At 48.2% G+C, this 23,910-nt stretch overlaps 1 protein-coding gene across 9 annotated transcripts in view; it reads right to left on the reverse strand.

The window, feature by feature from the left end:
* USP54 (ubiquitin specific peptidase 54) overlaps positions 1 to 23,910 on the reverse strand; it is a 116,274-nt gene that overhangs the window by 55,696 nt on the left and 36,668 nt on the right. For all 9 annotated transcript variants that reach the window (XM_077346054.1, XM_077346058.1, XM_077346057.1 and 6 more), the window contains 6 exons: positions 21,619 to 21,711; positions 8,283 to 8,417; positions 5,871 to 5,984; positions 5,479 to 5,561; positions 3,175 to 3,280; positions 180 to 326 (listed from right to left, as the gene is read on the reverse strand). In XM_077346054.1, coding sequence (XP_077202169.1) covers positions 180 to 326; positions 3,175 to 3,280; positions 5,479 to 5,561; positions 5,871 to 5,984; positions 8,283 to 8,417; positions 21,619 to 21,711 — 678 coding nt within the window. The remainder of the gene's footprint in view (positions 1 to 179; positions 327 to 3,174; positions 3,281 to 5,478; positions 5,562 to 5,870; positions 5,985 to 8,282; positions 8,418 to 21,618; positions 21,712 to 23,910) is intronic.

Raw genomic sequence — 23,910 nt, forward strand, 5'->3', positions numbered from 1 at the left:
AGCAGCCAAATCCACAGTAATTTATCTAAAATTTTAAAAAATAACATAGATAAAAACCAAGCTCCGGTTGCAAGTGTCCTTTAGAGCAGCCACCATCGTCCCAAGAAAACATGACAACGTTATATACACAAACACACGCAGCAGAGCAAATAGACTGTTACAAAGTGTCATGAACTCACATCTCCCAATTTAAGGCAGGTGCCCAGGCTGTGAATCACATCCTCCGCCAGGTTTGAGTGATCTGAGTCCCACACCAGTCCAATGGTAATGATCTGGGGCGAGTTCATCAGCACACGACGAATGCGAATCTTTTCTCCGCAGTTGCTCTGAGGAGGCATAAATGGAAGTTTTGATTTGTTTGACTAAAATTAAATTCAACACAGCTTCTGGCTGAGTGGCACCTTCCTACTCCCGGGTTTTCTAGTCATCTCCAAACGCCTTGCTTTCATATATGAAGGACCTGTAGAAGCTGATGAATTCTTTGAAGACAGAATACACACTTTCAAATAGGCATAAACAGTGAAGGCAGTATTCTCAGAAAATGAAAGGCTTTTCTAAAGGTCTTAAGTGATGAAGAGAAAGCAAATGATGACTTAAGAGGAGATATGGTGGGTTCACCAGCTTTGGAAATTTTTAAATAGAGGCTAGATAGCCATCTGATGGAGAGGCTGATTCTGTGAAGGCTCAAGGGGGTGGCAGGTGACAGTGGATGAGCGAGAGGGTTGTGAGTGTCCTGCACAGTGCAGGGGGTTGGACTAGATGACCCATGAGGCCCCTTCCAACTCTATGATTCTATGATTCTGTGATTCTATATGATAGCCATCTTCAAGTACTTGAAGGGCTGTCACATAGAGAATGGAGCAGAGTTGTTTTCTGTTGACTAGAACTAATTGAGCAGAGGCTACAGAGTCATCTAACAGAAATGCTGATTGTAGGCATCTGAATTTAGGCAGATTGTGAGTGGGTGAGCAGAAGGGATTGGTTGGCTCTTGTGGCCCTTTCTTGCATGCCCAGGGAAATGCTGGTTGCCACTTTGGGATCAGGAGGCAAATTTCTTCTGGCCAGGAATTCTGTTTTTTTTTGGGGGGGGGCAGAGACATTATCTGAGCATGGAATTGGGGTCACTGGATTGAAGGTAGTTGTGAATTTCCTGCATTCTGCAGGGGGTTGGACTAGATGACCCTGGAGGTCCCTTCCAACTCTATAATTCTACAAGGCCTTTTGGAAACTTTGATCAGAGAACAAGTCATGCTTATTCTACATTAGTCCAAGAAAAATGTATTTTTATGCTTTTAAAATAACAATTTATTTTAAATCTTTAACCGCTCCTCGCGGAGCGGATAAAATAAAAGAGCAAGGGCTCCGTCGGAGGGCCCTGTCTGGGACGAGGAAGGGTGCCGGTAGGCCCCTTGCCCCGGACTGACAATTGGAGGGTTTCGCGCCTGCCGATTGGGCCCTCCGATTGTCAGTCCAGCGGCCAGGCACCAATTGTGAGTTGCGTGCAGTGTGGCTCGCAATTGGTCCCTTGCCGCCAGACTGACGAATCGGGAGGCGCTTCGCCTTTCTCAGGCGCTTCCCGATCCTCCCCCCTCCGCGTTTGCCCGCAGCCAGCCGCCTGCGCTATCGGCGGCTGCGCCCGTGAACAAGACACCTCGCCGGTGCCCCACGGATGCTGGAACGCTCGCCGGAGGCAGCCGGCCCCGGGTCACACGGCAGCGGCGGCACTAGCACCACCGCCCACTTCGACCCCACCTCCACAGCTCCAGGAGTGGCGGCACCCGCAGCCGCCTGCACACGCTCCAGCACCGCCGCTGCCGCCTGCCGCCTGCCGCCCCACCCGCTCACACCGCACGTCACCTGCCACCCCTCGCTGTCAGGAGCGGCCGGCGGCGACGCCTCAGGCACTGGTCGCGGTGCAGCCGGCGCCCGCGGCCGCAGCGACAGAGGAGATGCCGGGAAAAGAAGACCGGCAGAACTCAACGGAGGTAGCCAGCAAGCCGGGGGGGGGGGGGGCAGGGAGCATGTAATCCTCTCTCACAGACACATATTCATGACTAAGGATGGAAGATTGGGCTCTGATAAGCTAAAAGGTACCAGAAGCAATGCTGACTCAGGTAATTTTCGGAACTACTAGAGCCAAATTGCTCATACCTGCACTTTAAATGGGCTGAATCAGTGATGGCTAAATAGTAATTTCACAATTCAGCCACAGTTCTGCCCATTTAAATGCCTCCCCCAATCTTTCTCTGGAAACAAGCACTTGATACATTGCGGGGGGGGGGGAGCCCTCCAGCATCTGAAGTGTCATCATCAGCTACTTGGTGGGACTTTTAAATCTCTCCCCCCTTTCTCAGGCAATGGAGACATTCTCTGATGGCTGGAAATGCAGGGAGGAGAGAGGCATCTGCAGGCGGAAAAATTTGGACAGCTTCTGGTTTTGCTGAATTGATTTGATTGAATCGAAACCTATTAAGGGCGGTTCAGAGTGATTCGGCCACATCGATTCCTGCTGAATCCAAAATGTTCCTATTTTCCCCGCATGCCTACTCATGACCCTCAGATGGATATAAAAAGGCCAACTTTAAAAGCCCCCAATGGTTCCCAGAATAATACAGGTTAACAAGGAAATTTTTAAAGATTGTATCTCTCCCTAATTCAAAAGCTTTTCCTTCCACCTCAGAAACAGAGAATCCTACAGGGCAAAATCCATTGAAAAAATATCCTCTTTTCTAGAGTCTCATTTTACAATTCGGTCTCTCCAGTCATGCCTCCTCCCTCCTCTAGCCAAACAGCATTTCTTCTCAATAACGGGCAGCTTAAACAAACTAATAGATGGCACCATGGATGCTGGCATGGTCCTTGCAGCTCCACCCATCCTAGCTAGTTAGAATAGATTCTCTTTCCTGCACTATCTAGAAAGGTAGTTCCTTAATAAACTCCTTATGTTACCATAAACAAGACTAAATCTTGTTTTGTTGTTTTCTCTCTTGTATGCACACATACATGGTTAGCTTCTGCTGCAGATCTAAACCTAGTGCACTCTGATAACTTTTGGGGATGTTGCACAAATGTTTCAACAAAAAGGGATTCTAAAACAGGCTGCCGTTCAAAACAGACTCCAACCCCGCTGTTCAGCTTCCTGCTGTCATGACAAGGCAAATAAAATATACACACCGGACAATTTCTCAAGTCTCCCATCGTGCTGGCATTTTGGAGCAGTTCCCCAAACATATCTGGAGTAGGTTTCTCTCGTCTTTCCAGCATGCAAATTGCCTGATTGCTTCCATTAGGGAAAAGAATAAGGACAAGGAGAAGAAAATAGTCAAAGAATAAGAACAGCAGGGAAAACAGTAATCAAAACACATCATAATTCCACTGGTAACATACAGTTCAAATCAAGCTGTGCATCTGTGACTCCGGACTCCAAAAGGGCACCCAGGCAGGTGCTCCAGTCCCTGGCCATTGGTCTTTGCACTGCAGTAATGCTGCCTCCCCCATCCTGGAAACAGTTCTAGCTCAGACAGCAAGACATGGTACAGGTTCAGTAGCTGGGTGCTGAGCCCAGTCTCACAGGCTGCAAGGAAGGAGCCAGCAAGTCTCTCCATTTCGACCAGGATTGAAGTATCCTAGTGCAGTGGTCCCCAACCTTTTTATCACCGGGGACCACTCAACGCCTTTTACTGAGGCCCGGTGGGGGGGGGGGTAGTTTACTCCTCTACTCTCAACCACTGCCCTAGTGCTCTCTGATTGCTATGGTAATGTTTAAACATCCCTTCAAAATAAGATACAGACACGCCACAACAAGGAACATGAGGAACATTTTATTTTCATGGAAATTTTAACTCATGACAATGACAAATCAATGGGCTTGTTTCTCTGCAACAAGATAGTCCCATCTGGGAGTGATGGGAGACAATGACACCCGAAGTGTGTTGTAAAGGGCCGGGGGGGGGGGGGGGAGAAGGCGTCCTTCGCGGCCCACCTCCAATTAGTCGAAGGACCACATGTGTTCCGCAGCCCACAGGTTGGGGATTGCTATCCTAGGGGGCAAGAGGCCCTGCCTCTCACCATGATTCATCTGGCCAGGGCTTTTCTGAGCTCCACTTCTACAACACACCATGTGAACTTTGGTGGTGATTTGGCTCTGGAAGTGGAACATGCACTTCCAGCCTGGCACTTCTTTGCAGCTGAATTGCCTCCTCACAAGTCCACCATCTCAGTCACTCCCCACAGGTGGTCTGGGATTTGGCCTTGCAATGGAGGGGACCACTTGCCCTGGGCTCTAGCATGTTGGCAGTACTGCCTGAATCTAAGCCTTCAGGGGACAGAGTCCTTTGATGGAGGCCTCAGGATCCAGGGACAGGCTCTGGAAGGGGCCCAAGGGATTAGGTGCCCCTGAGTCTCCTGGTCTTTTCTCAGAATGATATTTCTCTCCTCCTGGGTTTCATCTGAGGAGTCTGGTTCACAATGATGTCCAAAAGAAACTGTTGAATGCTGCCATGGTTTTACATTGTTTCATTCCTGGAGATTTGGGTTTCTTGCCTTGGTTACGGGAATGGCTTCACAGCTTAGAAGCATCTTGAACTTCCTGTATTTTAGCATGCTGGTCCATTTTCATAATACATGATAGACTGTTTGACTGCTGAATAACTGATGTTTTGAAACTCTGTATTGAGGTCGAAGCACCCAACCCTACTCTGGCTCAGTGAAAAGGCACGGTGCATTCTGGAATATTGTAACAGGTTTCAAAATTCTCATTTTAAATGAGAAGCGGTATCAGAAGGAACGTTATGCCAAGCAAATCTGATGGCCAATTGTGTGGTGCCTGGCTATTGCCTGGCTAATATATATTGCTTTATTTTCTTGACTGAAGTGTTCTGTTACCTTTTCTCCAGCACTCCAATCAACTTACAGAATACTTAAAACAGACTCAAATCAGCCATTTATAATTATTAATATTTTTATCAAGTATTTATCTAATATTTCTATATGTCGGCCTTCTTAAGCTTCTCCTTATTTCTTCTTCTTATGTCTTATGAGTATACTGTGCTCAACAGATTAGTAGCAAAACAAAAATTGAGTCCAAGAGCACCTTGAAGACCAACAAAGATTTATTCAAGGCATGAGCTTTCGAGTGCAGGCACTCTCATCAGGGTAAAATAACTTCTTTCCAGCTTGACCATTTATACATTCGCAGAAGAGGTTACTATCTGTCTTCTGTGGCAGACAATTCATGTCTCACATTATGACCCATTAACAACTTATAACTGGCCAGTCACCTGATGACTCTGACCAATAGGACCTTCCCCATATATGTTGTTCTTCCTTTCCCTTCCTAGCAGGGACAAATGCATGTGCATTTGTTACACTAGTGCCTAGTGCAAGTTTGAAGAACCACATCTCCGTGGCTGAGCGCTTTGTTCAACACTGAGCCAAGGATAGGTTCTTCTATTTCCAGTGCAAAAAGCAGAGACTCACCAGAGAGAAGTGGTTGAGATGTAATGCACCATCTGGATAAAGGGCAGAGGGTCAGAGGTAGCACCGCAGCTGGTACAGACGCACTAAGCCAGAGAAAGAAAAGTTTGGCACATCAGACCAATGTGTATCCCCGGCAAACAACTCCAATGTCTCTACTCCCCCCGCCCCCCCCCCCCATTAAACTGCAGCCAACTCAACCCCCTCGTGGTGTTTTCAAGGCCAGAGACCTTCAGAGGTGGTTTTTCCTTTGCCTGGAATTCCAAATGCTGGCCAGGGCTGACTCTGCTCAGCTGTCAAGATCTGATGAGATCCGGCTAGCCTGGGCCATCCAGGCCACGCGTGACTCTACTAGTCATGAGAAAACGAGTTACAAATGTGTTCAATCATCATACCTGCTCAAATAAGGTCATGGCGAATTTCTGGTGAGAAATGCAGTGTGGGGCAGTGCAGATATCTTCTTTAGATTCATCTGCTATATGGAAGTGAATCCTCATCAAAAGATTCTCCTGCACACAGGAGGGAAGGAAGTGAAAACATGGCTTAATGTAACTGAAGACCAAAAATGAGATAGCATAGTGAAAAGTGTCATTTTAAGGTCTAGATGTCCAATTCATTTAAGAACTAAGAAGAATGAAAAAGCTTGTAATTAACACAAGCTATTTTGATACGCCATCTTTATAGATGGTTGCACTAGTTCTTTCTTTCTTTCTTTCTTTCTTTCTTTCTTTCTTTCTTTCTTTCTTTCTTTCTTTCTTTCTTTCTTTCTTTCTTTCTTTCTTTCTTTCTTTCTTTCTTTCTTTCTCATACCGCCCTCCCCTTGCGGCTCAGAGTGGTTTACATAGAATATACATTCATAACTACATCAGTTAGTAATAACCGTAGTAACAGCAATAACAGTAACATCACTAGTAACCAAACTGTAACATGTTCATTGTAACCCCAAAGGTTTGTCAATACAAGTTTGCCCCACTGGTGTACTTGATGGGCATATCTGGAGTGGGGGAGTCTGGGGACCCAGCAGTTGTTGTTATTGTCTGTTCAATTAGCCTCAATCAAATGCCTGGCAGAAAAGGTCTGTTTTGCAGGCCCTGCAGAACTGTGCTAGCAAATTCTCAAGTTTTACCTGACGAATATTCAGATGTTAGTGGATTTTAGTGCAGAGCAGTGTCTCCATCATTATCTTTTCTAAATTCATGGACTACTTTACCTGGTATTGCTAACATAAGCCCATTTTTATCTTTATGCTTTAGATACCTCCTAGACCAGGGGTAGTCAAACTGCGGCCCTCCAGATGTCTATGGACTACAATTCCCAGGAGCCCCTGCCAGCGAATGCAGTTTGACTACCCCTGTCCTAGGCCATTTTGCTTGGCACTCAGACCTTAGGGTTTGCCAAGTCCCCTTAGCCACGAGCAGGGATGCAGGAGTAGGATTGCCAGATCTAAGTTGGGAAACTCCCAGAGATTTGGGGTGGAGCCTGGGGAGGGCGGGGACCTCAATATCACAGATTGCTCCCTCCAAAGCATTCACTTTCTCCATGGGAACCGATCGTTGGAAATAAGCTGTAATTCCAGGAAATCCTCAGAAATCCCTGCCAGGACCAGATCTCCAAGGCACTGGCAGCATGGCTGGGGGGGGGGGGGTCAGGGTCAGTGTTGCTGAGAAAAGTAACGGGCATGATTTATGCCCATCAGCTCTAACAGCCAGCAGATCCACTTGACACTAGACATCTACTTATTCATCACATGGTACATGTGTGTCTCATGTCCCCCGGAGACAATAATAACAATAATAACTTTATTTTTATAGCTCACCCTTCCCTAACAGGCTCAGGGTAGGTAACAACTAAATCAAAATCTGAGCTCCTAAGATTCTCTGGCTGCCAGGCCAGAGATATTCGGAGGTGGCTTATCACTGCTTGACCCTGCATCAGGGCCCTGGTGATCCTTCCAAGTGCTGGTCAGGGCCATCCCCACCTGACTGGATCGGGCTTGCCTGGGCTATCCAAGACGGCGCTGACATCAGACAAACATGTTTGCTTACGTCAGGTATGACAAGTTTTTCTTCTGGATAACCTCAGTGTGATAATTTGTCCAGCAAATTTAGAGGGGATAAAACAATCTCTTACTGTGCCAGACAGACTCCTACTAAGGAGTCTCCATGTATCCTTAAGTGTTAGAGCCAAACTTCAGCTCAAGCACTCAAAACAAACCCCCTTCTACCTGGACTTTAATACAACAGCTCTTTTAAGTTCAGAGGGACATTTCAGCCCAGCCCGCTAGCAAGTATCTCTACAGCCTCTCATCTATTGTGCGGCCAACAATACAGCTTAGTGTTCTGCTATGGGAGATGCTCCTACTCCTGTATCAACCTGTTTGACCACTACGGAGCTTCTTGGTTATGGCACCAAGATGTTGGAATTCCCTCTGCAGGAAGGTTCCTCTGTGCCGCTCTATTGTTGTCATCTGCCAGCGGAGGAGGAATTTTGCTTGACGTTCCCTCATTGAGCCACCTCCCTCTTTGTGATTTCCTCCACTGCTTCATATTTACGTAAACCTTGTTTTAGACTGTTCTCTGTAATGAGGACTCAAACTTGGGTGGAAAGGTGGCAGAAAAACACTTCATGCAAAATACACAAGATGTTCCTTCCCACTTCACAAAAAGAACTTCCAATTAAATAACAATATTATTAAACAGAGGCTTTCCTCATGGGACTCTGGATGTTTCTTTGGCTAATCTGTTTGGCAAGGTGAGTATTTCTTCCGCACAAGGACCCGTGGCTGTTTGGCAGATATCATAACTCACAAAGCACTCCGCAGCATCGTCCATGATGCCCAGCTGGAAACGTTGCTCATCTTGAAAAGTCTTTGCAAGAGCACTGCGAAGAGCATCGGAAGGCAACACCTTCTCACTGCTGCACTGAAACTGGTTAAAGATACCCTAAATGGGGTGGGGGGGGGGGTGGGGGAGGAGACAGAAAAAACATATCTTGTAGGTGAAAAGACCCACATGTCCCCAAATGACTTATTCAATCGACAAGTGTTTTTTTAACTGCCAGTTACTAAAGTTAACCAGATACTTGAATTCTATATATGCGGGGGTCCGTGTGGTCTTCATTTATATTGACTGACTGATTGATTTCTAGCCCGCCACTCCCGTGAGCAGCTCATGGTGGGTAACAAACATTGATAAAGCCCAATAACCCCCCCCCCCATTAAAATCCCAACAATACAATTAAATTCAGCGGAGATAAAAATTAACCCTCCACCCAATCCATTTATTTATTTATTTATTTATATATTGGTTGATACATACATACATACATATATGCATACATACATACAAAGTGCCCTTTCCATACAGCCCAGGACAATTTACATTGAATGTTCTAGGAAACATAGAACATCTGTAAACCGCTCCTACAGAGTGGTATTAAATAAAAAGCTAAGGGCTAAGTGGGAGGAGAGTGGGTAGGCGCTGTCCGGGATAAAAACTCGGAGGAGTGAATCAGGAGCCGCGAAGAGGCTCCTGATTAGCTCCTCCGAGTGGCACTCCAGGGTCCATTGGCTACATGGCCTGTCTTCTGAATACTGCGCCGCCAACTCTCCACTCCTCTGAAGCGGGCATCCTTGACGCCGCGCCCCCCAGACAGTGAGTTGTCCGAGGACGCGGATGGCCGCCGGGGAGGAGGCCGCCCCACATCGTGACAGGCAGGTAAACCAGCTTTCCCTGAGCTGACCAACAGCCCTTGCTGCCCCAGGGACCTGCCTGCTACCACCCCCCCACCTGCGCAGCCGACTCGACCACCGCCGCTGTCCGAGTGAGATCGTGCTGCTGCGACCCCTCCAGGGTCGCGCCGCCGTGGGGACCGGAGGCACAACCATGCATGCGCGCCCTTTCGCACCTCCGTGCTTGCCTCCACCTTCATGCCCCCGCCTGCATGGGCCACGCCGCCTTGGAACGCCGATGGCTGCTGAGACGGCCCTCCGCCCGCCAACCCGCAAGACCGCCGCTGGCAACAATGCTTCCCCTGCTCGCCCCGCCATGCTTCCGCCCACTGTCGCCCTGCCGCCCGACCGCGCACACGCTGCCCACGCTGGCTCCCCAGACACCCAGCAAACTGTAAGTATGGCCCTGCACGCTGCGAGTTCTCCAAGGGCCCAGCCATGCCCTGCCCATTTTTATAAATGGGCTTTACCTCTAGTTATATTATATTAAATGACAGTCACAACATAACATGTAACAGTTCTAACAATAAATAAATATAAATGTATTTATATTTACAGCTTACTATACTTAATTCATTAAACATTTCAATAGGATAGCCCCTAGGGAGAACAGAATCCTTCAGATGGCTTGAAGGGGACTGCCAGATGTTTTTTAGGTCAGATGTTTTGAAGTTGGCTTAACCTCAGTCAAATGCTTGGTGCAGGAGCTCCCTTTTGCAGGCCCTGTGGAAATCTCAGAGTTTTACCTGATCTCTTGAGGGAGCTCATTCTACCAGGTGGGGGCCAGCAAAGAGAAGGCTCTGGCCCTTGTTGAGGTCTGACGTACTTCTTTGGGGCCAGAGATTTCTAGCCAGTTGGTGGTGGCAGAGCGTAGTGCTCTTTTGGGGGCATAGGCAGAGAGACGGTCTCTCAGGTACACTGGACCCAGACCATGTATGGCCTTGAAGGTAATTACCAGAAACTTAAGCCTAATCTGGAATTCAATTGGGAGCTAGCTGAGTTGTTGGGAGTACCGGATATCCATGGTGGGATATCCATGGTGTATTTGTGAGGATCCTGGTCGCAGCATTCTGAACCAATTGTAGTTTCCAGATTGAGGATAAGGGTAGGCCTGCGTAGAGCAAGTTGCAGAAGTCCAGTTGAGAGGTGACCGTCACAGGGATCACTCTGGCTAGGTGTTCTGGGGCCAAGTAGGGTGCTAGTAGCATGACCTGTGCCTCCAAAGAGAGGGAAGGTGTTGAAACCTAGGTTTCTGGTGGAATGGGCTACTGGTAGTTGCACTCTGTCCAGGTTGGAGACGCACGTTTCCTCACTTGGTCACCTCTTACCCAGCCACAGGACCTCCATCTTCGAAGGGTTGAGCTTCAGACGACTCTGCCTAATCCACTTCGTTACTGCTTCCAGGCACCTGGCCAAGGATTCTAGGAGAGAGTCAGGGCGGTCATCCATCAGGAGGAAGAGCTGGGTGTCTTCCGCATACAGGTGGCAACCCTTCTTTTCTATTTTTATTCTTTAGCTGGCGATGGCGATTGGTGGATCAGGTTGTCCTCTCAGCCAATATGCTGCTGTAGGTGCCACTGGATTTTTTGCCTTGTTTATAATATGTTTCCACTCTTGGCGATTGGTGGCAGTAGCTTTGGCCATATGGATAGTCAACCGCTGGTTTCTAGGGTCTTCCTCAAACTCTTCAGGCCACATTTTCTTTGGTGCCATTCGTTGGATCTTCCATTCAGTTGGTCGTTCTCGCCAGAGGAGTTTATGAGGCAGTCTGCTGGCGTTCATCCTGCAGATATGACCAAGCCATTGCAGTCTGCACTTTTGGATTTGTCCTTTAATTTGTGGCTGGTTGTCACATTTTGTCCAAATTGTCTCATTCGATTATGATCACAAAGAGAGAAACAGAGAGACACACCCAGAATCTGCCGCAGGCATCGCATTTGGGAGGTCTCGAGTTTGTTCACGTCAGGTTTTAGTAATGTCCCCAGTTGGGCGGCGGGCATATTTTTGCCCGCCCGCGGAGACTCATGGATCCAATGGGCTTCTGGAATGCTCTGCGGGACCCTATGCCTCCTGGCGACTCATTAGCGGCCCTAGTGGAGGACTGGCAGTCCCGTCTAACGGCCGCTATAGATGAGATCGCCCCTAAACGTCTTCTCTGCCCTTGACTCAAATGGGCCCCCTGGTATACAGGGGCGCTCCGGGAGAAGAAGAGGGAATTGAGATTACTAGAGTGAGTGTGGCGGAAGACCCGCAATGAGGCTACAAGAACATCTCATCGCACGCTTATGAGGGCGTATGAGATGGCAGTGAAAGTAGCGCAACGAGAGTTTTTTGCCACGGAAATCGCGTCCGCAAGCTCTCGCCCAGCCCAAGTATTTAGGGTAGTTAGATCTCTTACCGCCCTTGAGGGGCGCCAAAATACTAGCCAATTGGATCTCGGCTGTGAGGCTTTAGCCAGCTATTTTGCGGATAAGGTCTTGTTGCTCTGCCGTGCCCTTCTGGTCACAATTAATACGGTAAAGGAACTGGAACTATGAGCCTCTTGTGGCGCAGAGTGGTAAGGCAGCCGTCTGAAAGCTTTGCCCATTGAGGCTGGGAGTTCGATCCCAGCAGCCGGCTCAAGGCTGGTTTGCACTGGCAAACCACCCCGTATTGAGTCTGCCATGAAAACGCTAGAGGGCGTCACCCCAAGGGTCAGACATGACTCTGTGCTTGCACAGGGGATACCTTTACCTTTTACCTTTACCTTTAAAGGAACTGGAGGCCTGTTGGCCGCCTTTGGCATCGAGGTTTGATGGCTTCAGGCGGCTCTCTTCTTACGAAGTGGACAAGTTGCTGGGGTCGGTCAGGGCGACCACCTGCACCCTGGACCCCTGTCCCTCTTGGCTCCTCAAAGGAGGTGGCCAGGGGATAGGCCAACTCAGGGACATTATCAACTGCTCCCTGAGTTCCAAGGAGTTCCCTGAGAGGCTGGAGGAGGCAGTGGTTCGTCCTCTCCTGAAAAAAAATAATGCTGGACCCGCGGGACCCTGCCAACTACCGCCCAGTATCGCACCTAGCGTTCCTGGGTAAGGTGATGGAAAGGGCCAGAGCAGACCAGCTCCTGGCCTTCTTGGAAGAAACTTTGGTATTCGATCCATATCAGTCTGGCTTCCATCCTGGCCACAGGGTGGAGACGGTACTGGTCGCCCTGCTGGATGACCTCCGTCGCCAGCTGGATAGAGGCGGGTCGGCCGTGCTGTTCCTATTGGACCTGTCAGTGGCCTTTGACATCGTGGACCATAAGATGTTGGTCCACCGCCTTGCCGGCACGGGGATAGAGGACACAGCCTTGCGCTGGATACGCTCCTTCCTCCAAGACCGGATCCAGAGGGTTGCAGTGGGGGAAGAGTTCTCGCATCCTTATAGACTCCCTTGTGGGGTCCCCCAGGGCGCGGTTCTCTCCCCCACCTTGTTCAACATCTTTATGCGCCCTCTGGCCCAGCTGTTGCATTGCTTTGGGCTGGGTTGCCATCAGTACGCTGATGACACCCAGCTCTATCTCCTAATGGATGGCCACCCGAACTCCCCCCCGGAACCATTTGCCAGATGTTTGGAAGCAGTGACTGAATGGTTCGAGCAGAGTCGCCTGAAACTCAACCCCTCCAAGATGGTGGTCCTGTGGCTGGGAAGAATGGGGCAGGAACAGGAAGCGCGTTTACCCACCTTGGCGGGAGCGCAACTTACCATCGCGCCCCAAGCCAGGAATTTGGGGGTGACCATCGACGCCTCCCTGACTACGGAGGCGCAGGTCAAGAGAGTAGCGAGCCAGGCATTCTTGCATCTTCGCCAGGCCCGGCTACTAGCACCCTACCTGTCCCCTGACCACCTGGCTACAGTGATCCATGCGACAATCACCTCCAGATTAGATTTCTGTAACTCGGTCTATGCGGGCCTGCCCTTGTCCTTGATCAGGAAACTTCAGCTAGTGCAAAATACATCTGCTAGGGTCCTCACTGCTACACCTTGGAGGGCCCACATCCAGCTGGTGCTGAGGCAGCTGCACTGGTTGCCAATTGCTGCCCGGATCCGGTTTTAACCTTTAAGGCTTTACGTGGGTTGGGACCCACATACCTGAGGGGCCGCCTGTCGCCCTATGTGCCCCACAGGGCTCTACGCTCTGTGGGAGAAAACCTACTGATCGTTCCCGGCCCCAGAGAAGTGCGCCTAGTCTCAACCAGGGCCAGGGCTTTCTCTGTCCTGGCCCCCACCTGGTGGAATGAGCTCCCGGGTGAGCTGCGGGCCCTGCGGGAGCTGTCAGTGTTCCGCAGGGCCTGTAAAATGGAGCTCTTCCGCCAGGTCTATGGTTGAGGCTGGGATTGGCAAGGAAGAACATTGCCCCCCTGGGGGGTTGAAGGAGTCATCATCTCCCTCCATTCCCCAATGCCCTTGTTTGGGTAGGGGAGAGTGGTATTTTCCGCCGTGTTGGGTATTTTTATAGTCTTTTAACGGGGGGTTTAATGGGGGATTTTAAGACTATTGTTACCCACCACGAGCCTGTTGGGAGTGGCGGGAAATAAATCGAATAATAATAATGATGATGATGATGATGGTGATGTCCATGTTTCTGATCCATACAGGAGGACTGGCAGGGTTAATGTCTGGAAGAGATGAACTTCTTCAGAGAGAACTTCTTCCAGAGGCACCATTTGAGTGTGGCGAATGCAGCACTGGTCAGACCACACCTGGAGTACTGTGTGCAGTTCTGGAGGCCTCACTTCAAGAAGGACGTAGATAAAATTGAAAGGGTACAGAGGAGAGCGACGAGGATGATCTGGGGCCAAGGGACCAAGCCCTACGAAGATAGGTTGAGGGACTTGGGAATGTTCAGCCACCAGAAAAGGAGGTTCAGAGGGGACATGATAGCCCTCTTTAAGTATTTGAAAGGTTGTCACTTGGAGGAGGGCAGGATGCTGTTTCTGTTGGCTGCAGAGGAGCGGACACGCAGTAATCGGTTTAAACTTCAAGTACAATGATATAGGCTAGATATCAGAGAAAAAAGTTTTCACAGTGAGAGTAGTTCAGCAGTGGAATAGGCTGCCTAAGAAGGTGGTGAGCTCCCCCTCACTGGCAGTCTTCAAGCAAAGGTTGGATACACACTTGTCTTGGATGCTTTAGGATGCTTAGGGCTGATCCTGCGGGTTGGACTAGATGGCCTGTATGGCCCCTTCCAACTCTATGATTCTATGATTTTTTTTTCTTACACCAGTGAGCCTAAGTATTTAAATTCGTTGACTTGCTCAATTTGGGCTCTATTGAGGTATAAATTTGTCAGTGATCCGCCTCTGGTTATGACTTTGGTTTTGCCCACACTTAGTTTTAAGACGTAAAATTGGGCGATGCGGGCAATGTCATAGAGCAGCAGTTCTCAACCTGGGGGTCGGGTACCCCTTTGGGGGTAGAATGACCCTTTCACAGGGGTTGTGGCAGGTCAAGCAGCTGGCTGGGGGGGGGGTGCCACCTCTGTTCCCGCTCCTCCTGCAGGTGCCCGCACTCAGCCACCTGCTGCTCCAGCAGCACCTCCTGTTTGCTGCAGGTGCTCCAGGTGGCGGCGCAGCTTGGGGGCTTCGGGCTCCAGGCAGCAGCAGAGCAGCTCCTGCAGCTGTGCACCCAGTCTCCCCAGGCATGCCCGCTCACTGCACAGCATGTCCAGCTCCAGTGCCACCTCCCCACTGGCCCGGTTCAGCTCGGCCACCTCCTCCGCCTCCACAGACTGCCGCCTACGCCCACGCTGTGCTGCTAGCTCCTGCACCAGGTGCCAGTTCTCATCCTCCAGTGCCTACACCTGCCTCACGTAAGCTCACAGGTGGCAATTCAGCTCCCGCAGCTCGCCCTGCATGTTGGCACCTCCGCCCACTTGCCTTGCCAAGCACCCTTGCCCTCCCGCCAACTGACGTGCCCGCTACGCTGTGCTGCTTTGGGTCTAGCTCCAGCTGGGTGGGGAGTGGGTGTCCGAAGCTATATTAGGAGGAAAGTATTCCATAATACATGTGGCGTTCAATATGGTCAAAAGGGAAAGATCTAATGTTTGCGGATGATAGTACTATATTTGCCGATAAAGATGCAGAAGCGACTAACATCCTCTAGGACAGTGGTTCTCAACCTTCCTTTAATGCAGTTCCTCCCGTTGTGGTGTCCCCCAGCCATAACATTATGCACGTGTTCTTCCACTGAAATTAAGCCAAAACTGACCAATGGCGTGAAGATCTATTATTCATGCATGTATATAAATTGTTTTTTCCCTGGGGCTTCTCATTTCAGTTCTGCCTCTTGTCCCACCCTGCCTGTCTTGCTCTTTTCCGCTGCTCCAGACAGATGAACTCTCAATCTACCCTGCAAGGTTGTTGTGTGAATTAAATGGAAGAGGAGCGATGTGGGCCACTTTGGGGCCCCCTTGGAGAGAAGGTTTGGGTATGAACCGAGTAATGAAAAATAATGATTTGGAAGAACAAAAATTGAGTCCAGGGGCACCTTTAAGCCCAACAAAGATTTATTCAAGGGGCGAGATTTTGTGTGCAGGCACCCTCCCTCAGACAACATTGATTTGGAGAGATCAGTAAAGGGATGTGGGGCACTTCGGGTCTCCCTTGGAGAGAAGGGTGGGGGAGAAGCCAAGAAAACCCATGATTTGGGGGAGGCAACACAGGCGGCCCCGAGAGCAGAGCTTCTCATCGTGTCTGGGCCACTCACCAGCTGCCTCCTCCACCTGTCCAGCCTCGGCCACCAGCTCCCCACCCAGCCGGGGCTAGACCCAAAGCAGCACAGCGTAGCGGGCACGTCAGTAGCCGGGACGAGTGTGCTCGGTGAGACAAGTGGGTGGAGGTGCAGCCATGCCGGGTAAGCTGCGGGATGAGGAGGGCAAGCTGCAGGAGCTGAACTGCTGCCTGCATGCCTACATGGGGTGGATGTGGGTGCTGGAGGGCAAGAACGAGCACCTGGCGTGCCCAGACAGGAGCGGCAGCCCATGGAAGAGAAGGAGGTGGGCGAGCTCAGCTGGGCCCGTGGGGATGTGGTGCTGGAGCAGGACATGCTGCACGGCAAGCAGGCGTGCCTGGAGAGGTTGGGCACGCAGCTGCAGGAGCCGCACCACTGCTGCCTGGAGCCCAAGGTCCCCAAGATGTGCTGCAACCTGGAGCACCTGTGCCGTGCTGGAGGCTCTGCTGGAGCAGCTGGTGGCCAAGTGCAGGTGCCTGCAGGAGGAGCAGCAACAGTGGCAGCATCCCCACCCCCAACCAAGCTGCTCGCCCTGTCGTGACTGCTGTGAGGAGGGTCATTCGACCCCCAAAGGTGTTCCGACCCCCAGGTTGAGAACCGCTGTTCTAACAATATATACTAATCCCAAATAATCAATAAGAGAGAATCAGAAGCATCGCTGTCTCTTTTGTTTGGTTTGACCTCCCAAGCTTGGGGATCTCGTGCCAGTCGCATACTCCCAGCCTAGCCTGCCTCGCAGAGTGGTCAGGAGGATGAAATGGAGGAGAGGAGAACAATAATTAATTCAGAAGAAATTCCATCTAAACAGCCAGAAGAAGTTCCTGACAGTCAGAGCGGTTTCTCAGTGGAACAGGCTTCCTCGGGAGGTGGTGGGTTCTCCATCTTTGGAAATTTTTAAACAAAGACTGGATAGCCATCTTACGAAGAGGCTGATTCTGTGAAGGCAAAGGGGTGGCAGGTTGAGCAATTGGGATGTGAGTGTCCTGCATAGTGCAGGGGGTTGGACTAGATGACCCATGAGGTGCTCACTGGCAAAGCTGTTACCGCTTGCCACAGTATCGAACCAATTGAGTCTTCAAACAAAGGGCTCTAGTCAATTGCTAGGTTATGGCAAATGGAAATGTCCATGTAGGAAGATCTCCATCAACTATGAATGTGCTTCCCCAATAATCTGAAGCTGCATCATCATTTTAAGGTGGTCTGAAATCCAGGTTTGAAATGACCAGCTAAGGCAGGGGTAATCAAACTGCGGCCCTGCAGATGTCCATGGACATCTGGAGGGCCACAGTTTGACCACTCCTGAGCTAAGGCATGCTCCTAAATCTGAACTGCAAAAGCACAGCGTTTGTTCATGTCGCTGCAACCCAGGGCTTATAATCATTATTGTACTAAGAGTGAACTTTTCAAGGAAGTAGCATCCCCCAAAACAGAACCCTGGAGATCTGTAATGTCCCATTTCAGTCTCTGAAAGCCTGCAAAGCAAGTTACTGCGGCCGGAGAGGCATAATTTACAACCAAAAATAAATTCTACACAGAAAAGAAGAAAGGTTGGGAAAACATGTCTCAGGCCCTTCCACTTTAGGGAAGGGGATGTGCAATAAACAGAAACAAAGAAATCCACCTGGATGAAAACATGAAAAAAAATGAAAAGAAATCCAATAGTCCTGCATTTAATCGCTAACTAGAGAAATGACAGAATATAGTTGAAAACCAGTGGCAGTTTTGAGACCGCCTTTAAAGGTGCCACAAACTTCATTCTGCTGCTTCAGAATACCATGCCAACACACCTGAATCTACAGAAACGACACAAAATACTGATATTAAACGGGATCGTTTTATTTGCCCTTTATCTCAGTGGCAAGTGTTATACCAGGGGTAGTCAAACTGCGGCCCTCCAGATGTCCATGGACTACAATTCCCAGAAGCCCCCTGCCAGCATTCGCTGGCAGGGGGCTTCTGGGAATTGTAGTCCATGGACATCTGGAGGGCCGCAGTTTGACTACCCCTGTGTTATACTAACGAAGCTGCAGACTGAAGACTAGTTCCAGGCAAACGGAAGGCGACCCAAAAGCGGGACTGTCGATGCTGTGTTTTAAATGTTGGCTTATTTACATTTTAAAATTAATTTTAATGAACTGTTTTAATTGTATTATCGATGGATCTTGACGTACACTACCCTGAGCCAGCCCTGCTGGAAGGGCAGTACATAAATAAATGACAGGACTCTGGGACGATGGGGGAAGCAAAGACAGAGAAATGACAAACCTTTAATGTTTAATTAACTTATATTTTTGTTATCGCTGTAGACTGCCCTGAGCCTTTACAGAAATCTGATCACTAGCTGCTTCCACAAGGTGGAAGTCTATCTGGCACCTAGCTTATTTAGTGGGAACAGAGCACAGGTCTGTGCAGAGTTTGGGGCTATACATGCAAAGTGCTATCTACCAGCAGAATTTCTTTTTTAAATCTCCTAGAAGACATTTGCGGGGTAAAATACAAAGTTGGCAGTGATTGCTGGAGATCTTCAGAAACCAAACAGAACACTGACTATATGGGTCAATATACAAAATGCTCAGAGCACTTTACAATAAACAATAAAGATAAAACCACTACCTCTCCCCACCCCACCCCCTCCAGATATGCTCCGCCAGGCAAATTGTGCTGGGAGAATCTAAAACAAGGGGGAGGGCAAGAAGGAGGAGGGAGACCTGTATCATTATGAGACAGCCACAGTCTCAGCCATAAGTCTCGTGGAAGAGGGCTTGTTTTGCAGGCTTTGTAGATCTTTGCCAGCTTAGTCAGGGCCCGGATTTTGACTGGCAACTCGTTCCACCAGGTTGCTGAAAAAGCCTGGTTGAGGTCAAGGCAAACATCTTTGGGGGCAGGGATTACCAACAAGTTGGTACTGGTAATCATGAAAGGGAAACATTACTGCTTATCAGTCACACCATGAAAAGACCACTTTGATAGGTCGCTCTACAGTAAATCATTCATTCGTTCATACCTCAGAACAACTGGACTATGTTTCTGTCCCTGACCTCAATCCAAACATTCTGTACCTTGGCTGTCACCTAAGAAAACCATCTTTCCTGCCTTTGTTGGCTATCAACAACTTCTAATACAGAAGCTCTAAGAGAATCCACAAATCAAGGCTTCATTCTTCACCACAAACAACAAAACATCTTCTGTCCTGCATCCTGGCATTACAATCCCTGGAAGGCAAACCAGTTCTTTGTGGCATACTTAGAACTGTGGACCAATCCCCCCCCCCCCCACCCCTGTTTCCCTTTGCAGAGATAAACACCACACTGAAGTCATGCATTAGATGAATAAAGAAAGCAAGGACTGTGCACAGCAGACTGGAACATGAATAATAGAACAGAAAACGCTCCCTGTGTGAGTGGTGTTGCCAGATCCTGCAGTTGCTAAGACAGCTGGGGTGACAAAAAGGAGGAACCTTGAGCCACATGCACATCACAGCCACTCACAGCCCCAAATCCCATTTGCCTTTTTAGCCACCGAGTCGCATTGCTGACTCATGTTCAATGTATGGCCTACTAAAACTCCTAGATCCTTTTTGCACATACTATTGCCAAGACTATCTCCCATCCTATATTGGTGTATTTGGATTTTCCAACCTAAATGCAGAACTTTGCATTTTTACCTATTGAATTTCATTTTGTTCAGTCATACATGCATGCATGCATGCATGCATGCATGCATACATACATACATACATACAGTCAGAAGAACATAAAGTTAAACCACAATGTCTAAATGTTCATAAAATGCCAGCAATGGAAGAACAAGTCTTCTTCAAGATTAGCAGCTTTACCTTTCGTCTTAACAATTTGCTTGGTTACCAACTGAGAAGAATTTTCTTAAACTTCTAAAGTATGGGGCATTCCCCCTTTCAGAGTCATGTTGCCAGATGCTACTCATAGGCTACTCCCATGTCCTCCTTTCCCAAACCCCACCCACTAGGGACATGAATCATACCTATATGAGGTATGAAGATGTTTTTCCGGGCCTTCTTTCACAGCACAAGGTTTGGGGGAGAGTCCAGTTCCAATTGCTACTGGGAACATATTGGGCAATCATTCTTCCTGATTTATCTCACAAAGTTGTGATAACAGAATGGAGGAGGGGGAAACAATATACCGTATTTGCCAGCGTATAAGACAACTGGGCGTATAAGACAACCTGCCAACATTTCCACTCAAAATATAGAGTTTATTATATACTCGTCCCGCCCCTGCATCTCCCCGTGACTGACACTAGTGCACAAATGTGCATGTGCGAGCTCTGCGTAGACAAGGGGCCGGCCAGAGTGCTGTGGCTTCCTGCCGAGCAGAATGGGTCGGTCACGCGGAAAAGGCTGGCACCCCTGTCTCGCTGCTGATGCTTGCTGCAGCCACGCTGATGACCCGCCGCGGCTGCACTGGATACCGCGCGATACTGGATGGTATGTAGAATGAGGTGGGCGGGCATCGGGAGGCCCCTATGGGCAGCTCTGTCTATCCCAACTGAAGTGCACCCGGCGTATAGGATGACCCCCCCACTTGGAGGCATGTTTTTCAGGGGGGGGAAGTAGTCTTATACGCCAGCAAATACAGTATATGGAGGAAGGGTGGAACAAAAATTAAATGAACACATGTTTAAGGGCATCCTACAAAGGATGATGGTTGTTGTCCCTGATTTGGGCCAGCCAGGTTTTTTTTTTAAAGGACCATCCTTTATTTTAGATTATTTTTTGTTGTAGATCATCAAATATGTATTATTCCTATTCCTATACTGCAGACCAAACTGTGGTTTGCTTTTATTTAAACAAAAACTCACTGGTCTACTCTGTATTTGACCATCTTGCTAAAGAAGCTATTGAAACTTCTCATTTATGACTCTTAGTAATTTTCTTCACAGCACAATTCTACTGTTCATCATAACGTGTTATCACATCTCAGTCCATACAAAATGTAACCAAGTAATATTTTATTAAGTCTAAACACGCAACATGTTGACATTTGTTCAGCGATTGAGGATTTGCTTTTTGTATGAATGATTAGGTAGCTTTTGCTTCATCTATCAACTTCCAGTTAACCAAGTGTATTGTAATTTTGCACATTATATCATATTAAACATTTTGATTTTTTCTTAAAAAGTGAGAATTTTTCAGTACAACAGAAAGCTACCAATCCTAGACAGAGAGAGAAAGAAAATATATTTTAATATTCTATCTGTTGATGTTACACTGACCCACTAGAAGCAAAGTGGTTTTAAAATAAACCAGTGTGCCCCTCAGTAGTGCCTCAATAACAGTAAGAATTTACCTTCATTATATTTAATGTGACCATCTATGTATGAGGTGGGTGACTGCAGCTTTCCCCCTCAATTCATCTCCTGCTGTTCAACCATCTCATTGTCACAGGATGGAGACAAAACATGAAGGCTTGTCTGTCTCTACACTTCACAAGTTGTGCTGTCCTTAACAGCCTCCACCCCCAGCTCTACCATGGACATACATTGTCCAGGCTACAGGAACACTATGACATTCTCAAATGCTGCTGCTGTTCTCTCTCTCCTGGGAACTTTTGATCCAGTGCTCGGACTGAACTCTTCATGTAGCATCAGATAATTTCCCCCTCATCCACTGTGTTGCTTACTTTTAGAGCACAAAATATACAGGAATCTCCCATGCATTTGTGGGTTGTAAGCTGCCGGAAACTGCGTCGAAAAATATCAAGATGCCAGAGAACCTATAAAAGCAAAACAGGACATTGTTTATTGATTTGTTTTTAAATTTTGGTCTGATAATTTTGGTCTGATAATAATAAAAGCGGTAAGAGTCTACAGAGCAAATGAAAACAGGAGCAACTGCCAGACGTTGATATGACTGTCTTTCTTAATATATTTCTGTCCATAACCAACATGAGTATATTTCCATTAGCTGTCAGTTGCTTTTACCTTAAAAAGCGAAGAATAATCAACTGAGCATGTATCCTGGTTCTCTTGCTATGTATCCATCTTTATAAGAGAGTTGCTTACCTGTAACTATTGTCCATCAATGTCATGTGTGCAGACACACATTGTGATTCCAGGTACACAGGCCCACCATGGAACCTTTTTTCTATCTTAAAGGCTCTGAAGGGGGTGCTTGCCAACCTGATGGCACATGCTCAGGCTTCTCTGACCTAGGGCAAAGGGGCCTCCATCCCTGAATGCCTGCTGCCGCCACAAGTCCAGTCACCGTAGGTACTCGCATATAAGCTGACCCACAAATTTTACCACAAAATCTGGGCAAACGTATTGACTCGCATATAAGCCGAGGGTGGGAAATGCAGCAGCTATTGGTAAATTTACAGGGAGGCCTAAGCACTTAATCCATGCTCCATCATCAAAGGTTCTCCCATCCAGCCTCCCCCTCCAACAAATACAGAAAAGTCAAGAAGATGAATAGCTGCTGGCTTTTGTACTCCGCTTTTCACTAACCAAAGGAGTCTCAAAGCGGCTTACAATGGCCTTCCCTTCCTCTCTTAATGTCAGACACTCTGAGAGAGCACTGACAGAACTGCTTTGTGAAAACAGCTCTGCCAATAGAACCAAACAGTGCTCCCCAGGCCAGCAAACCAGAGCAGAATACCCAAAGTTGGCAACCTACTACAACAACAGCTACCAAACTGGGGGCTATAGTGCCCCCCCAGAGCAAAACACTGAAATAAAGAACTGTGAAACTGAAAACTGAAAGAACTGTAAAAATCAACTTTTACAAGAAACACAACCCCAAGAAGAAAAGGCAAACAATGCTGCCCCTCAGATAAAAGAAGAAAAAAACACTAGGAGAAAGAAACAGTAAATCCCAAAGCACCCCAAAACCCACCCCACCCACAGAAACCAAAAGAATAGGAAAAGAAAGGGGGAAAATATCAAAATCCCTCAGTCAAACTATTGATGTCCTACAAGCTGCCAGAGGAAGCTCAGCTTTCAAGATCTTTGCGGAAGGCAATGGATAGCTGGAAGCAACTAGCTCACTTGCAAAAAGTTCAGCTTGCAAAGGCGATGCTACGATTGGCTGGCTGGGAGCAACAACCTCAACTTGCAAAGGCAATGCTACGATTCGCTGGCTGGGAGCAGGCTGTTATTTCAATTACCCACGTATAAGCCGAGGAGGGCTTTTTAGTGCTAAAAACTGTGCTGAAAATCTTGGCTTATATGCGAGTATATATGGTAATAGAACCCAAGGCCTAAGAGAGTTTCAGGTCATGAACCTGAAGGCTTGCAGCAGGGTAGGAAGGGAGGGAATGTGCAACCCAGCCCTCTAATGAGGCATCCATTGTGAGAGTGATACTGGGTGACCATGTACCAAGATGAACGCATCCAACCACCTGTCTAGTGCTTAGAACAAGTCTCAGAACCAAGAAGTGACAATAGGGTCTGTATTTAAGGGGATCAAAAACTCTAAGGAACCAAATTTGGAGTGACCTTATTTGCAAATGACATGAAGTATCACTACTGTAGTCAAGGCCATGAGCCTAGGAGATGCTGGATGAAATGAGCTGGTTGTCAACAGTTCCAAAGAAAAGAGTGGACCATGCTCCGGATGGACTTGAGCTGGTGGAAAGAATGCTTGACCGTGAACAGAATCGAAAAGGGCACCAATGAATCCAGCCAACTGGATTGTTTCCAGATGTGACTTAGCCATATTTACAATCAAGTCCAACTTGTCACAAAGTGGAAGATTAAAACAAACTTGCTCTGAAAGTGTATTGGGGAAGAACCCAAAAGAAGCCAGTCATCCAGTTATGGGTAGACTGTCACTACATGCAGCCTAAAGTGAGCCACAACTGTTGCCACACATTTAGTGAAGACATTGGGAGTCGTGGCAAGGCCAAATGGAATAACAAATTATTGGAAAATCTGCTGGTCATGACAGAACCTGAGAAACTTCCTATAGTCTC

Source organism: Paroedura picta, chromosome 7 (genome assembly GCF_049243985.1).
Source record: "Paroedura picta isolate Pp20150507F chromosome 7, Ppicta_v3.0, whole genome shotgun sequence".
Lineage (NCBI taxonomy): Eukaryota > Metazoa > Chordata > Lepidosauria > Squamata > Gekkonidae > Paroedura > Paroedura picta.